Source organism: Diadema antillarum, unplaced genomic scaffold (assembly GCF_040938485.1).
Source record: "Diadema antillarum isolate AM-2024a unplaced genomic scaffold, OU_Dant_1.0 seq00000717_RagTag, whole genome shotgun sequence".
In the NCBI taxonomy this organism is placed as follows: Eukaryota; Metazoa; Echinodermata; class Echinoidea; order Diadematoida; family Diadematidae; genus Diadema; species Diadema antillarum.
Window position 1 is genome coordinate 540,228 of NW_027271621.1, and position 18,228 is coordinate 558,455.

General features: G+C 39.2%; 1 protein-coding gene across 2 annotated transcripts in view; it reads right to left on the minus strand.

Moving 5' to 3' along the window:
• Positions 1–431: 431 nt before the first annotated feature.
• LOC139737960 (constitutive coactivator of PPAR-gamma-like protein 1 homolog) overlaps positions 432–18,228 on the minus strand; it is a 48,263-nt gene continuing 30,466 nt past the window's right edge. The window contains exons 3-16 of one of the 2 annotated variants that reach the window (XM_071648630.1): positions 15,243–15,325; positions 14,193–14,415; positions 13,424–13,467; positions 12,716–12,777; positions 11,325–11,349; positions 10,328–10,516; positions 9,197–9,365; positions 8,127–8,382; positions 7,459–7,570; positions 6,348–6,554; positions 5,585–5,777; positions 3,659–3,752; positions 3,139–3,286; positions 432–2,715 (exon numbers count right to left, since the gene is read on the minus strand). In XM_071648630.1, the coding sequence (XP_071504731.1) occupies positions 2,257–2,715; positions 3,139–3,286; positions 3,659–3,752; positions 5,585–5,777; positions 6,348–6,554; positions 7,459–7,570; positions 8,127–8,382; positions 9,197–9,365; positions 10,328–10,516; positions 11,325–11,349; positions 12,716–12,777; positions 13,424–13,467; positions 14,193–14,415; positions 15,243–15,325 (2,264 nt within the window). In that variant the 3' untranslated portion in view covers positions 432–2,256. Of the gene's footprint in view, positions 2,719–3,138; positions 3,287–3,658; positions 3,753–5,584; positions 5,778–6,347; positions 6,555–7,458; positions 7,571–8,126; positions 8,383–9,196; positions 9,366–10,327; positions 10,517–11,324; positions 11,350–12,715; positions 12,778–13,423; positions 13,468–14,192; positions 14,416–15,242; positions 15,326–18,228 lie in introns of both variants that reach the window. The other variant, XM_071648629.1, reaches the window with a different exon arrangement.

Here is an 18,228-nt window from a genome sequence, read left to right on the forward strand (position 1 = left end):
ATTTATGTCTGTTTATCGTCATCATTACATAACAGTTACGAGCATGACGCATCAAGAATATCTGCGCCATGGCTCGAAACTGGATATCTCTTCTTTAAAAACACACAAAGAGTTTGTGGCTTCATTACTTTTAGGTACATCAAAACTTTTACAAATATGACTAGCTAGTAGAGACTAGCAAAATACTCCTGCATTTTGCTTGCTGAAGAGAATTAAACAATTATCAAATGCCATCATTCAGGTTAATTCAAACAGCACATTATAGATAGTAATGGCGTAAGGAGTCATTACTCCACCACACAAATTTTACTGACTGACATTTACCAATTTTCTGTTTTAAATAAGATTTGTATTAATGTCATAAAGACTACTCAGTATACAGAAAAAAAAAAATTTTACAATGAGTAGTATACAGCAATTATAAGCTCCCATTATTTTTTTTAATGTACTGAAAGGACAACCATGCATATTCTTTATTTAGCAACAACTCTTACACTGTTTAATTCCATTTTTCCCCCTATGGTCTATGATACAAATCTATTCAAACATGAATCATACTTGTTCATCTAATCTACTGCGTACCTGTGAACATCTACTGAACAAGGCAGCATTAACCTTGTAGTATGATTACAAACTGTGAATAATGTTGCTATCAGCGTATCAATGTGTGGAGTCAGCTATATTGTCTCACCAGATTTGGCTTCAAGATTACGAGCACTCAAAATCAATCCGGAAACAAAGGGGTCTCGGTATTAAATGCTGTTGCTAAAAGGGGAGACACGACATCACAGATAGTGTTTGCAAGTGCATTGTTCCCAAACCGATGCTCAACATAATCACAGTAATGTTGTTTAATCGTTTCATAATTTCAACTGTTACAAATTATTTGCAAGACTCACATATTTATCATTCATACATGGAAAGAAAAAGCAGGACTGATATGTATATGCAGTCACATATACAATGAAACTTCAAGTCTGTACAACATAAGAATGTCCTGGTATCAATTTACTGAAATGTCATTTTGTACATGCTGCAAAAACAAAAATAAAAAGAAAGAAAAAAGTGACACCATAAACAATGCAAATGACATGAGCTACATTACAATCATTAAACAACTCTTATCTTTGTTCCAAGAAACATGGCAAAAGAAGGAGCTGCGTTGAATTACCTCAATACAATTCTATTGTTAACACAGTCAGGGATAAAAAGAGATATTCTTTTCCCTTGCCAGGAGTGGGATTCATCTTTAGCATGCAGGTTTCACTATGACATCAAAATTTATTTCTAATCAGAGTTCCTACATGAGAGAGAAATGGTCAACTTCCAGCAAATAACATATTTACCTTGGCCTAGATTGAATCCTATTCATTGATAAACACAAAGAATCCCTTAAATTTGCTCTTTACCAAGTTAACTACAAGCTGTGCATTCACACAAGTCTAGACATTCATAGTTTCAATGTGAGGATCAAATCATATCTTATATGAGTCTGACAGTGATAAGAAATGTAATGTACTTAATTGTTGGGATAAATCATGCATCTTACACAGTTTGCAAATCAAGAACACACAAGAATCTAATTTGTGAAGACAGACTGACGGAAAACTGATCTGATTCTAGCTCTGTACGACAAACTGACTTCAGGCTTAATACCACATAACTAACGGTCAAAGAAGTATGACGCACGGTCACTGAAGTAGGCAGATAACCCACTTCTTACATTTGAGCTCTGAAACTTTATAGACATTATGCGGAGAATTCTTATGACTGGAGAAGTAGATCAGAATAGAATCTACTAGTTGCAAAAATGTATTTTGTCCAATGCATTTATATCCTCCTACATGTTTTTAGAACTTCTTTTTTTCATGGTCATTTGTGCAAAACATGCTCTTCAAAAATGAAATAAAAAGAAAAAAAAACACAAGAAAGTCATCAGCCAATAACAATACAAAGAGAACAAATTATGAACAAAGTTGGAAAAGCAAGTCTTCCAGTTTTGTTTGAACCACTTCAGAGTATGACCAAGCTGCCTCGTGTCTGATTCTCATTCAATGTCCTTCTACAATACTGTACAATACTGTCCAAAACTTGTCTTCATTATAAACCTCTATACATGGCTTTGAGCCCAATTTATTTTTACGTGGTTAGTACAACATCACTTTTCTTCTTTTTTTTTCTAACTTTTTTTGTTTTTGTCTCCACAGGTTTCACATGTCTACAAAAAAGGTAGGTATTAATACTTGGGTTTGACATTTAGTCAGTTTGCCCGGATTCCTTGGTATCGCTGTAGGGGTCTTCAAACCCCACACTGTCCCCATTGTATGGGCCTTGCTTCACACCAGGCAGTTCATAGCCACCCTCATGGTAGCTCGAGACGGGATCGCTCAGGGCTGGAAGGTCGGGATCCTCGATGTGGAACTCCGTTCCGAAGTCCGGCTGCTTGCCGGGGGACACGCTGACGTCCTGTTCTCCGGGGTAGGCCACACCCTCCTCGTCGGAGCTGGAGGGGGAGGTTGATGTCGAGTCCGAGTTGGCTGTGACGGGGTCCTCCGTCTTGCTCGTCTCGTCCTCCGTTGCCTTCCCTACGGTGGCCGGCTCGTCGTGCTCCAGAGTGACCCCACGGCCACGCCCTGATCCCGACTGGCCGGAGCGGTCCTTGCCTCCCTTCTCTTTCCTCTTGGTCTTCTTGTTTCGTCTTTGTTCCATGCCCACCTGCTGCAAGATGTCACAACCATGATTTTAATAAATGTGTACCTGAGCTGATGTTCAGCCATTCCTAACATATGACAATACACCAGTTATTAAAAGGTTTGAGGGAAACACATAGAACAGACATAAGATCTAAAAGTGAGAGGACAGCAAAATATGAACAATGTAAACATGATTTCAAGGAAGTCCACCTGAAATGCTCCCATTATTTTTCACCCTAGCTTGGTGTAGAGAAAACATATCCAAAGACAAACCTTCCCTCTATGGAAAAAAAAAACAACCCAATAGCTTAATTTCTCACCTTACAGTCTGAATGACCGTCTCTTAATAGCAGAGTGAGGTAATAAAAGTCTCACCATATCATCCTCATATCTACTCCCTACTGCTCACACCAAGAGGCCCTCCCTTGTAACCATGGCAACCTACCTGCTGGTAGCCCCACATCCGTGCGCCCTGTCCCTGGTAATGACCAAAGGGCATGCCAGGTCCTGGTCCCATGCCGTTGCCATAGCCCATCCGCTGGTTTGGTCTTGGTCCTCGAGCATGGGGCATGTTTCCAGGGATGAAGAGTCCCCTGAAATAAACAGGATGACAGATAGACCACTTGTAAGCAGGAGGACTTTTCTCAGATGCATCTGAAAGCACCCCTCTATTATCACCATAAGCAGATCTACACTGATAACTCTGAGCACCTGCTTCCATCACTACAATACCCCCAATGGCACTTTGTGGATTGAACATAAAAAAACATATAAGTTGTGAATGTATCACGAGTCATGGGAGTAGGGTACACTGTACTTCAACAGACATTTCCATCCCTTCAGAATTTTGACGAAGAGGCACATTGATCTTAAACAAAATACATCACTTGAGAAGCTTAGAGCTAACGGTATTCTGTTGTCTTTCCCGATCCTGCCCTGTTTCACCTTGTCCTTGTGGTACTCACCCCCTGGGTCTTGAGCCGTCTGTACCCGCCCACTGGCCAGTCACCATCCCAGCCACTTCCAGCTGCCCTCCACGTGTGTTCATCTGCCTCTTACCTGCATCGGGACACAAAAAAAAAACAGGGGTGGAGCTTGATCACAGTGTTGACGTGACAACCAAACTCAAGTCATCTTATGTCTTCAAAGCCAGTGTGTGGTTTAGAAACCATCGATGGAAAATCTCTGAAAATTTTACTTCTAACAGCTCATATCACAGACATCACATACTCAGGCGAGAGCAAGGTATTTAATAGAAATTGCTTGATGACTGTGACACACAAATCTGACAATGGACATTTTGGTTTCAAAAATGGCAGTATCTCCTCTCATATATACCTATTCTTGTAAATAGTCTGTAGCACATAGGGTATTCGCAAACTTATGTTACTGTCTAGTTACCAGCAAAACAGCACAATACAAAATGTACAGAAATCTGCCCTACAACATTTCACAACCAGGTTCAAGACAAAAGAAAAAAAAATTCATAAAACATTAGAAAAGGGGCTACAAAACTTTGAAGGCCTTAAACTTGCACACACTGTTCCTTTAATAAATTGACAAAAGTAAAACAAGGAAAAGTAGAAATTACGCGGTGCGTAATATATGTCCCCGCCGGAAGTAGCATTTTGTAGCAAAATGTGCAATATAGGTAAAAAATCAAGGTCAAAGGTCAAAGAAGTCAAAGGTCAAAATTCTGTGTAAAAGTTTTGAAGCCCTCACCTAGTGCCATCACATAAAGCAAACGGAATCGAAATCGGGTTAGAAATGGCGAAGGAGTAGCATTTTGTAGCCAATGTACAATACAGGTAAAAAATCAAGGTCAAAGGTCAAAGAAGGCAAAGGTCAAAATTCTGTGTAAAAGTTTTGAAGCCCTCACCTAGTGCCATCACATAAAGCAAACGGAATCGAAATCGGGTTAGAAATGGCGAAGGAGTAGCATTTTGTAGCAAAATGCACAATATAGGTCAAAAATCAAGGTCAAAGGTCAAAGAAGGCAAAGGTCAAAATTCTGTGTAGAAGTTTTGAAGCCCTCACCTAGTGCCATCACATAAAGCAAACGGAATCGAAATCGGGTTAGAAATGGCGAAGGAGTAGCATTTTGTAGCAAAATGTACAATATAGGTCAAAAATCAAGGTCAAAGGTCAAAGAAGTCAAAGGTCAAAATTCTGTGTAGGAGTTTTGAAGCCCTCACCTAGTGCCATCACATAAAGCAAACGGAATCGAAATCGGGTTAGAAATGGCGAAGGAGTAGCATTTTGTAGCAAAATGTACAATACAGGTCAAAAATCAAGGTCAAAGGTCAAAGAAGTCAAAGGTCAAAATTCTGTGTACAAGTTTTGAAGCCCTCACCTAGTGCCATCATATAAAGCAAACAGAATCTAAATCGGGTTAGAAATGGCGAAGGAGTAGCATTTTGTAGCAAAATGTACAATATAGGTCAAAGGTCAAGGTCAAAGGTCACAACTGAAATTCTGTGTAGAAGTTTCAAAGCTCCCATGTAGTGCTATCATATAAAGCAAACAGAATCAAAATTGGCTCATAAATGACAGAGAAGTAGCAAATTGAAGATTTTGATCACACACGGACGCACACACGGACACACGGACGGACACACGGACGGACGGACACACGGACGGACGGACACACACACGTACGGAGCCCGTTTCATAGTCCCCTGCTCGAACACGTTCGGCGGGGACAACAAAGTTGAGTCAAAAAGACAAGTTAACCGCTCTACAGAATTTACCGTAAGTAACAGTGTATTAACAACACTTTTCTCCCCTCTGGAACAGGTTAAAATTCAGGGTGCAGTTTCTATACCATTACAGCTAATACAATCCCTGGGCTCTTGTGGCATTGCAGGATTCACGGTGTGGCTTCTACTCACCTCTTCCCATTGGTCCCATGGGCATTGGTGGCATAGGGCCCCCTCCTTGCCTGAAGTTGTAGTAGTACTCGTGGCCCGGGAATGGGGGCCCGGCTGGGGGCCCCATCTGGGGGATCATTGGATGTCGGAAGTTGAGCATCACACCTTCCAGGATGCACTGCTTCATGCGTTCCACTTTCCCCACTTGGTCCATCTGAAGCAAGGCCAAAGTGGATGATGAGAATCAAACAGGAAACAGCTGATCAGCTTTCTGACACTGACAAATCATTATAACAGACTTTTTTAAGCAAGTCCTCATCAAGAACACACTAATAAGAAGGTAATACTCATTCAACGTCAGATGAAACTGGCAAACACCAATACTGTTTGCAAATTTCATCTGAATGCAATATTCAATTGATGGATAATTCGTGCAATTCTTGCAGAATAAATCTACACATTCTGATGAAGGAACAGAGTAAGTGAGATACAAAGATAAAGCTAAATAGATATACATGGAGAGAGACAGATAAAATGAGGTAGATAGATAATAGATAAATAGATATATGGATGGGTACATAGACAGATACACACATAGATGGATAGAGATCGATGTATTGAGAGGTAAACAGGATAGCTAGATAGGTAGGTAGATATCTAGATTGATACACAAGTAGACATATGGATATAGATGAACGGGTAGATGTATAGCTGGATAGACAGACAGACAGAAGTAAAACTAAAAAAGAAACAGACAGACAGACATCCAGCCAGCGAGCCATACCTTTCCATCACACAGCTCCTTGAGGCTACTGCATGTCATAGCCTTGTGCAGTTTGTACTGGAACAGCTTGCCATCGAAGTAAAGCCAGGGGCAGCACAGATCCCACGGAATGGGGGCGCCGCACGCATCGTTGGCGAAAATGGCCATCTCCACACCACGCATGAAGAGGGCAGAAAGCTGCACACCTCTGGCCGTGATGTTAGGAATCTACAAGAGCAGACACGGACAAGAGCTTTACCACTGGTTGTAAAATTTAAATTATTATGAACTCCCTTGTGAAGACATCCAATATGGGTTCCCTCGTGGAGACATTTATTATGAGCTCCCTTGTGGAGACTTTTATTATGAGCTCCCTTGTGGAGACATTCATTATGAGCTCCCTCGTGAAGACATTATTTATTGTATATCTAATAATAATGTTTGATTTGTTGAAGATTTATCATGGTATGATTCTATGTCAGCATTGTCTGGGGCAAATTATTTTTGAATAGGGTCCAATTTTTTTTCTTCTCTTTTTTTATCTAAAACAACAACAAAAATTAAAATGCATTCCTTTTTCTTACTAAGTCATCTGGCTGTAAGCTGTTTGGTATATATCAACATCATTACCACTAGCCCTATTTACGGAAATTTCACTCCCCCACACCCCACTCACATGCAAACATATGTGCACACACACACAAACTTCACAGTCAATCTCAGCAGAAATCTTAGCTCTTAGACTTATGTTTTTATCAACTCTGTATGAAAGATTACTGAAGTTCAATCTCTACTGACATGACTTTGCCATCTCGTTTCATCTGTGAACCTGATAACAGTTTAAAGATGCGATTATCCAATCAGCCTGCAAAATCACAACAGTTCATGGTGAATTACTGGACACTGTGCCCACTGTCACAGGGCGGAAAAGCAAGAACTTCATTTTGACTGCACATTTTTATTATACTTTTAGCATTTTCCTCATTCTCTACAGAATTGCTTTTTGGGATCCTAACCAGTGTTGAGGCCTATCTCAGGAGACAAGCCACACAGGACCTGGATTTGCAGCCAGCACAAGTCGACCTGTCTCACAGGGGTGTGAGGTCGGTGACACACACACACACACAATTACCTTGAGCTCTTGCAAAGCCGTAGGATTGTTGAGGATGGGTGACACACTCTGGGCAAGAATGGCATCCAGCTCGTGTTTGCGGAGCAACGGAGGGCTGGAGTGCAGGAGGTATCTACCAATGAAAATAGAGAAGATTATGATATAATTCTAGCTCAAGAGAAAGGCAACATGAAGTATACTCTACGATAAGGAAAAGGCATCCTTCAATTGAACAGTATCACAAGAGTGAAAATATCGCAAAGGCAACAACAACAGAAAATATCAACTCTTGGACATACAAAATCTGTCAGGCTTGAAAAGAGTGACATTACACTGTTTTGCACGAGAAGTGAATTATTGCATATTAAATAGCTAAAGGCAATGTTTGTTTTTTACCAGAGAAGCCAATTTCTGCCTACTGACCAATCATAAACATCTTTGAATTCTTCTTCACAAATAAATCGGTCCTATTCATGATATTACAAATACTGTGAATAATCTAAAGGACAGCAGCATGCTAATAAGGAAAGACTGTTTCTGCTCAAACTCCCCACCAGCACCTGTTGTTTAAAACTCATTGGAGTCAACAAACTGCACCACCAGCATACTGCTCCTTAAGCTGTAGGCACACGTAAACACAGTCAGCCCACGTACTAGCCTTTCGAGACACGGTAGCTCGTCACACTAACCTGACCACACAGCAAAGTATGAGGGCGTGCTTCGGCACACAGGCCGTCTTGTGCATGGAGGGCAGATCACTGTTGAGGCAGGAGAGGAAAGCCCGGAGGCGGAAGTTCTTGTCTTCCGGCTCGCGGCCCAGCCACAGCTTTGTGAGAGGAGGCACCATCAAGTCCAGGGGGAGCGCCTCCACCAAGTCGGCCTTCTGGATGGGTAGGTCACGGCGGGAATACCACTCCCGGATAACAATGGGCGGGGAGGATCGGTCTGTCATGGGGAGGGATGGTAAAAGAGTTAATGGCCAAATCATTTCAAAGCATCTACAAAAATTCTTGGATTTTGTGTGCAGTAGCCTAGTTATGAATCGCTATCCTAACCTCTGGGGGGAAAAAAGAGAAGAAACACATATCACAACCAATCACTAGGCACTACCGCATTGTCACTCTGCAATCTATATAGCTTTCATCATAATCACCATCATCATCATCATCATCATCCTCATCATCATCATCATCATCATCATCATCATCATCATCATCATCATTATCATCATCCATCATCATCCATCATCATCATAATCATCACCACTGTCATCATCATCGACGCCTTTATCTTCTAACTCCCAATGATTGTCTTACACATATCATTACTACCACTGTCATCCCTTTGTTCATAAACTGACATTATCACAAGGTGATTATCACCACTGCCATTACTATGCAGCAATCTCATTCATGACGTTCTAATTATTCTATCATTTATCCCTTCACCATAGCAAGTACATACGTGTAATGACTCTTTTTAACGTAAGCACATCAAAATTTGTGCTTGGGATTGCCATGCCATGGGCTTTTTGACAAGGCTGTTGTGTGGGAATTGTATGTTATCTGTTGTTAGAGGTCTACAAAGGAGACTAAATTCATTGTCTGAAGTGCTTGAAAATGATTAGGGAAATGTATTTCGAAGACATGACTACATACAAGGATGTTTCATTTTTTTTTTTTTTTTAGTCTGAAAGCCCCCATACTAGTCTTGATTCAGACACTGGACAGAATAGAGAGAGAGAGAAACAAGAACCCACCTTCCTGGGACTCTCCTGAACCATCTTTCTTCATGAGCTTATCTTTGGCCGGGAAGAAGCTGTAGAGAATGCCGTAAATCTTTTGCCTGATTGGACGAAACAGGCGAACAGATGGGGGGAATTCCCCGCTCAGCTCATCCTCTAGTATAACACCAAGCTTGATTTCTCCCTGGGGGGAGGAGAAGGAGAAGGCAGGAGACACTTTAATCCAAACTGTCTTCTTTCCATGACCGGAAGAATAATGTGATATTTCAAATATGTACATGAGGAAAAATAAAAAATCAAATCTAACCAAGGCAAACATGTTGCCATTTTCTAGACATGCTTAAATTGTTCTCAGCAAAGTTTATTTCCACACAGGAGTATTCATATTCAAGATTTCCAAGTGGGCCAAGCTAGGTGACATCAAGGAGAGAAATTGAAGAGAGGGAAGATTTGTGGGCGTAACCTGAAACAAAAGCAGGAAATGTGCATTTTGTGTGATGTCCTGTTTGCTCCTCTTACTCGCACAGATCAGCAATAACATCCTTGTCGCCAATCTCAGTTCACCATGGCCTATCTGAGACATAGCACTCTAGCAATTGTCATCTGAACAAAGCAGACTAATGCTTTTAAGTTTTTTAAGTTTTAAGTTCCTCAAGTGTGAAAAATGGGTGGGGTAGGGGTAAGGGGGGAGCACACTTATGAAAAATGTTTGCACAATTCACCACTACATGTATACCCTATGCTTGCACAATTTTTTTTTTTTTTTTGGGGGGGGGGGGGGGAGTGTTGGGCACAATTAATCTGAAACAGCATTAAACATGAGGAGATTGGAAGATGGAATAAAAAAAAAAAAATTATGGTAATGTTAACAAAGTAGTTGAAGTAGTAGTAATACTAGTTGTAGAGGTACCATGGAGATATACCTTGTGGTGAATTACGCATCAAAAGTGACTTTGCTGTAATATTTCCACACAATAAACACTCGAAAATGTTCCTCAGAGAGAAAGGTTTTATTGTCTATTCTAATGGATAGGTGAATGAGGTTTGTCACATATGTGTATTGGGATGATATTTGCTCTATCTGTCCGAGAAAGAGGAAAAATATTCAAAACTAAGGTGTGGGAGAGCGTACGAGACTGGACTTACTGATGTCAAGACCTGCAGAACCTGAGGAGCCATGAGCCCCTGGTCATGCCGGTGCTTAGCGATGCGGACCAGCTCTCGGGGTACCATGGGGAGGGGCGGTCCCGACACTGGCAAGTAGGGTGGGGCGGGCTGCTCCATCAGGGACGGGATATCTTGGTGAGACTGGGTAGAAGGCCCATTGCCAGAGCTCTGCACGGGGGAAAAGTATGAGAGAGAGAAATAGCTGTAAGTTGATTTCAGGATTGACATCCATGTATGTGATTTCATGAAAACTTACACTTAAAGGTCCTGTTTATCTTTGGGAGCATGTGATTTAAAAAACGTCCAAGATATCACATTTGATGCATATGTGTCGGTCTGTTGCATCACAAAACATCCTACCATACACAATTTTCACAATAAAGCCTAAAATATAAGGAGATATCAGTATTTTTCTCAATAAACCATACCTGTAGACGGTTTAGTCTGGAAACATTTTTATTGTAACTATTGGTCACATTTTGTGTATTTACCTATACTTAACATCGATTATACGGATTCAAATTTTTACAGTGGCCGTTTCTATCCCTAACTCACATTTTAGAACTATTTCAAACCACTAATGCTGGGTTTTTGTCTCATCTGCAAATGGTAAATTGTAACAACAGAAAGTACATAGTGTATTATGTAATGCATCATCGCACATGCAATATCCACAGAAACAGTAACATGTTATTCGAGTGCTTAGAGCACTGCAACATGGTGTGATGGCAAAGTAATATGTAATAGTAATTTTACACACACACACACACACACACACACACACACACAATTTTCATACCATCATAATACTTTGAATGATTACACTAGCACATTCTGTCAACTTTATTCAGGTGCCCAATCAGGCAAGTTCTCGACAAAGTACAGTTTAGAATACTGACTAATAGAATGATATCACTTATGATCATGTCCAGAAACAATCTAACACACTGATAACAGAGTGAATGGACCTACTTACCTCATGCTGCTCATCAGACTTTGGTCTGTAATTCAAGAAGAAAGAAACATGGTGAGCAAAATTTACAGTGAAAAACGACAACACCTCATATTGAAAGTCACAAATTCATCTACAAAATCCCAAAATGTACATCTACATTTGTATCTCACATCTTGGCAAAGATTGGCTCATTCAAAGGTACAAGCATTCCAAAATCTTTCCTTTTGCTAGGTGCCTATCTGCTCAATCATTCAAAGAATATAGAGTATGAATTCTGTGAAAATGGACTGGAAATGACAGCAGCTAGCCTCAACCACTTGGACATGTCAATACATTGTAAGTCAGACGTATCTTTGTCACATTAAGGTCTATAGATACAAGTAGAGGTGGAAACAAAAAAGTTGAAATAATGCATGAAGTAATTACAATGTAACCTTTCACGCAGCACACAAACTTACACATCCCATGCATGTTAGTATTTTAACAGACCTCTACACAAATTGCACTGGTACAAGTAAATCAAAGTACAACAACTTCCTCATTGTTTGTGTTGCTGATTGCCTGAGAATGGTCACACAACCTATTTGTCATGACCATATGCAAAGTGGCAAAGTTGAGTGTCTGACATCTGGGTAAATCCATTGGGTTGGGTCGACAAACTGCATGATGTCCGTGTAAGAGAGGTATTAACTTTTTCATTTCACAATGAAGATCATTTCAAATGTGGTTAAGTTTTGCTGCGTCAATATAAACTTTGCCCCCTGCTATAGTGATGCATATTTAATCACAGATTTGCTGCTCCTCAAATTAATTTTCTTTCCTCCCTTACACGGATATCACATTCACATAACATTGCCAATAAATTCTCTGGTCTGAAATGGCAATTCCCATGATGCCTGAGCAGTAAAACTTGGCGGGATACCATTTTCTTTCTGCAGTCATTACTGGCAGATATTTGCTTGGTTTTAATGAGGCCTGGATTTTGATTTCTGGTATGTCACAAAAGCTGACCCATCTAAGATGCTTGAGGAACATGGGATAACTGAAATGCGGTATTCAATTTCAAGAGATAGTATATGCACTTAAAATTAAAAGAAAAAATCTCATAGATCCTTGGGTTGCTAATTAATGATGTATGATAAATATAAATATACTCTATACACACCCAATGCATTGAAATTTTCCATTGTTTGAACATAGCCCACAGGGAGACAGAGTAAGGGTACTATAAGAAAAATCCTAAATTCAACTCAGAAACATTTCACACTGGCATCCTTGCAATACAAACATATGACCCAGCTTCTCTAGCTAAATGTACCATCACAACATGCATGCATGTATAATTGAATCAATCCACTTATAATCAGGGCTGACATTAGAAGTAGTACTTGACAATCGTCAGGCATTCCTACCCTTGTTCGTTATCGTCACAGGACATTTTGCTCAAGGCGTTCTCAATTCTCTGCATGTCGCTCTGTAAGAGAAACAAACAGAGTCAACAAAAAAAACTCACATTAGTCTGTACAATGCGTTAAGTTGTAGTCACACACACACACAAAAAAAGAAATATTGTTACAATGATCTGGACAGTCGCATTAAAATCAAAATAATCTGGAAGGTCATATCTAAACAAGACATAGTTTGACTACTGTCAATGAGCATTAGAAATCAAATTTGAATGTAAGGAAACTACACTGCTCATATTTCTCTATCACAATTTGTTTGAACCTTACACTCCAATTAAAGAATGTTATTTTCCATGACATATGATTCTCGTAACGAGTATTTGAGCAAGAGAGAAATGGTCACTTTAAAAGATGCACATCTTTACTTTACATCGATACTTTACATTATGCAACTACCATGATCTTAATATCTCTAACTGACAATTTCTGTGCCGCCATCTGTTATTTGATTGCGTTTATTAGAAGACTTGCCTCTAATAAGAGGAAGCAAAATACAGTAACTTTTGTTGATTGGTGTCTTGTGCTATTCTTGGGCAGTTAATTCATTTCAAAATGTACAAGGATAATCTTAATTTCAGTAATATGTTTTAAATGATGCTACAAAATCAGACATTATTTGACTACCACCTTTAGAAGCATTTATCCAATTCTCACCTTGTCTGTATTTGACTTTGAGGAACGGAAGTTGAACCGGGGACCTTTAAAAAAAGAAGATGAAAAGGACAGTTGGTAGCAAGTGCAAACAATGAAGAATTGAAGTAATGTGTTCAGAGAGATGTGAGCAAGTACTAGTAACTAGATAAGCTGCTGTATTTGTATGTGTTGAAATTGGGAAATATTTAATCTTTTACTATCAAAGTTCTTAGGAACCCCCACCCCACCCTACACATCTGCATCACAAGTCTGTGCGATATTTCCATCTCGGAAACATGCATAACTATGCCTTTGCACAGTGAGCAGATGCTCCTTTCATCACACAAACACCATCAGTTACCGAAGAGTTCATTCTTAGCTTGGAAGGGTAGTATCAAGTTGTTGAGAATGATCTAAACTGCACAAAGTATCACTCATCTCACCCCTGGCCACAAACATATATTCACTGATAATAAAAACACCAATGAAAACAAAAAATAGAAAGGGAAAAGGACATTTTTTTGGTTTTTTTTTTTAATTATTATTGTGTTGTCCTGGGAATGTACTCCTTGGGGTAATGAAGCTGCCTAGCTTGTTTGTTTGTTTGTTTGTTTGTTTTAAATTGCATGAAGTCACAACTGCACTAGCTCTGTGTCTAGGACTTGGACCTAGGCCTTGGCCTACCTTTGGGGTAATGAAGCTGCCAAGCTTTTTTTTTTTTTTTTAAATTGCATAAAGTCACAACTGCACTAGCTTTGAGTCTGGGACTTGGACCTAGGCCTTGGCCTACCTTTGCCTCTGTGCCTGGTCCAGGCATCTTTGGTCCCTCTCCAGTAGAACTCCACACTGGCCTTGAAGCGCTGGATCTTCTCCTCCAAACGCCCCTTGGACGTCCTGAACACCTCCTGTCCTATGGCATCCAGGTCGTACATATTGGTGATGTTGCGCACGAAGCCCGCCACCAGTGGCAGGACTGCATCAAGGGGAGGCTGAATGGGCTGGTGTGCCCTCATCTAAAAAGAAGAAGACAACATACTTTGTAGTTATCTCAACTGAAGTATATATGCCATATCTTAAGCAGTCATCTCATCTCCACGAACTGACTGAAATGAATGGAATTCACAACATGGCACCAAATGGCATCAACGAAATATTGCACCCTGTATGCAATACATGTCACCTCCAAGGAGGGAAGTCACTAACTTGCAATGGGATATTTCTCATTCGGTTAATACCATTCTTCATTACATATTTGACTACTTGTAAACATTGCCTTGCATGTTCTGATTCTCAAAAATACTTGGTGTATACCGTTTACTGCACTATTTTGTGATGAAGGTATTTGTGCTTAGATTGCTTTCCCTATATTTCACGTTACATGACCTTTTTTTTTCCAAAATGCCTTGAATAGAGTTAAAATCCCCTCCTGGACTGAAAATGTAATGGGTTATGCTCCAATTTAGTTCTCACTATTGAAATGCAATTTACTCCAAGCTTGAATTTGAATTCATTTACACACATAGCGTACCCTATATCGCAGTTTGTGAGTGACGACAAAAATACTTCATAAAATACAACACATATTACAGCTGCACAATAAGCACACAAAAATATCAAAGTTGTAGGGTGCCAGTAACTGTAAGCTTGAAATATCACGGCGTGTGAAACCAAACTTGCAAAATGCAAGCAAAGTCGTTTCTCATCAATTTTGAAATATACTGATATACTATGATCTAGTAGGTCTGAAATATTTACCAAATACCATAACATAAACTTATTTAAAAGAGCACAGGGCTGGAAGAAAAATATGTAGCAGCCATTTTAGCCAAGCATGGCTCACCCGTAGTCCATTGAGGGGATGGTCAGGGCCCAAGAGTGACCAGTGAAATGCAGCTAGATCCTCCTCTGGCATGATGTGGTTACCTAGAAAGGGGAATTTTAAAAGGAAAAGGGGGAATAAAGGAAAAGGGTAATTTGACTGACTACTGTCGAGCCATATTCACTGAGATTGCTGGACAGCATATAGCTCCTAACTACCTGATGCCATTTCATCTTCAGTAAATGCAGTAAAATCATACAAACAGAATAATTGCAGTTCCATCAAGTTGTAAAAAAACAGAATAGAATTTAAGTTTTATCTGATTTAACTGAAAATATATGGAAACTTCAAGAGGTGATGATGTTTTACCTGACAACTCTCCCACCGGTTTATACACACAAATATTAGTAACATCATGTTTTGTGGTCAAAGATTTAGCAACTGCACACCTCTTTCCAAAGCAACATTCATTAGTGGTACATCATTACAAAACCACAATCATTTGATGCTAAGACTAAATCTTACTAAAAGGGACATTTATTTAAGAAGTGTGCAAAATTCTAAGATACTTGTGAACTTGTGAAGTTCGATTTTCATAAAACCTCTACCATTCGGTTTGTCTGACATTATTCTATTCATTACAACCAAGTTGTACAAAGGGTAAAACTGTACTTTGGCTGCCAATGAATAACAGGCACGAATCAACCTGCCTCAGGAAATCCTTGCACTAAATTTAAGCCACTTTTACTGTGTCAGTTGCTCCACTTCTTGGAATTGTGACATCTGACCCATGACCCTCGACATATGATATCCACAATCATTATTAATCTGCCTATTTCGTATTTTAGCTAAATTAAGTTGAATGTAGTTGTCATGTACAAACATCCAACAATTATTTACAGATAAACAGATTAATGTGCAGAATATTAAGGAGTTTATATCAAGTCAGGGAATAATTTTCCTGGTATAGCATCGCAATTTGCTATGCATTCTTACACCTCTGCTACACAAACTAACTTTTGTGTAGCAGTTTTCTTCCATAGAAGTGTACATGATACCATTTGAAATATTGTTCATCAGCTAAAATTGCTAATCAAATTTGAGTTGGAAAATTATTCCCTGCAAGTACAATCAACATTCATTATGGACTATCAAGTACACCCGTGATATTGTGTATATAATGTAAACTGAATGCCCAACTACCTACAGAGCCCATGCTATGTTATACATGATCCTGAATTCCACAAAGATCATTATTACACAAACCAGGCCATGTTCTCATGTTATGCAGAGAATTTACACAGTGAATGAGAACCAAATGAGAAATAACCATGGTACTATTCAGCTACAAAAAGACTCAAAACATATCATATGCTACTGGAAGAAGTTAGGGAAGGCAACTTGGGTTAATTACAGAAATATCACAGTGGGAGAGAGATCTTCTCTTTATGGTCATGCTGGATCAGTACTGCTTGACAGATTACAGAAATAAGAAAAAATAAAATCAGTTGTAGACACTCATGCCTTTTACATGTGAATCAGTCCTACAAACATACTGGGCCTTCTTCAATGTGAAACTTGCAACATATTGAAGGACATTTCCGGTCAATAGGATGCATACTAAGTATAAAACAATAGGAAAACAGGATTGTCACAAACAAGTAAAACAGCAAAAGGAAAGTGTGCTGTGTGACATGAAGGCCCAAGTGTTTGTTTTCGTTTGTTTTGGTCTGTTTTATTTTTCAATAACTCTCGGTCTCACAAAGACTTCTTCATAAATTCTAATCACGAGCACTCAGTGCATACACATTTAGACACAGGTAATATCTTTGTTTTCATATTTAGAACAGATGGGTTGGAAGGTCAAAATCAATAAATTTCTATTTCTTTGCGATGAAATTAGTGTGAGTCATACAAAAACATGTTCTAAGACCGAATGATGTCAATAACACATGATGATTACTCACTCTCTGACAGAATCTACTTTAGAAGTCTGGTACTGGTAATCCTTTGAACTATTTGCCAAGTCCTGATTCACAGAAATACCAAGAGTATCAGGTTTAATAATGGCTACCTGCCAGACAGATAGTACATGTATGCCAAAATATGTCAACAGTTGACAAAACTGATCCGCACTTCGAGTATCATTTATTTTTGTGCATGTATTCTTAACAGTCACTACAACAAATATGGATGTCTTTCTCTCGAAACATTATCAACATTCACAATAACTTTGTGTATTTACATTGTTAAGAGGAGCCTATTAAATGTGATTATAATTTTGTTATTGTTTTTGTTGTTGTTCCAGCAGTGTCAATGAGCTTCACTTTTTTTTTTCAAAAAGCAATTCCATGATTGTTTTTTTAAATAAATATATGCAATCTAATATTTGATAAACAATCACTTAATGACTTGTATAAACATTTGAAAATAATTCTTATTTTTACTATGTTTTTCTCATCTCAATGTAACCCTATTTTGCTATTATATTCTACCTGAATATCACACAGAAGTACCTATTTGGAAAATAGACAAATGAGTTTACAATTTACATTATGTAGTATATACTGCGAACAAGCATGGATGTAAATCGTTGCTCCGTGATGATGAGAATATCAAAATTTTGAATCCACTAAAAAATAAACATACATTTTTAATCAAAAATAAAAATATGTGACACCACAGAATTCACAGAGGACCTGGCAGTCCTACTGTTGCAGCCCCCGTTCTAGGCGTCTCTCTCTCTTTTCTCTCACCCCACACTCATGTGCTCAGTGTAAGTAGGTTAAGGAGTAAGCATGGGCTGGATTATCCACGATGAGTCACAATAACCAATCAATATTTCATCCGTGGTCATCAGAAATTCCCAAAGCAGGAGCAAATATGAAATATCGGGAGACAGAGGGAGAAACATACATAGTAACTGGATGCGGGTGAGAGATATGCACAAGGAGTGAGAGATAGATAGATAGATACAGAGAGACAGAGAGAGAGAGAGAAATAGATG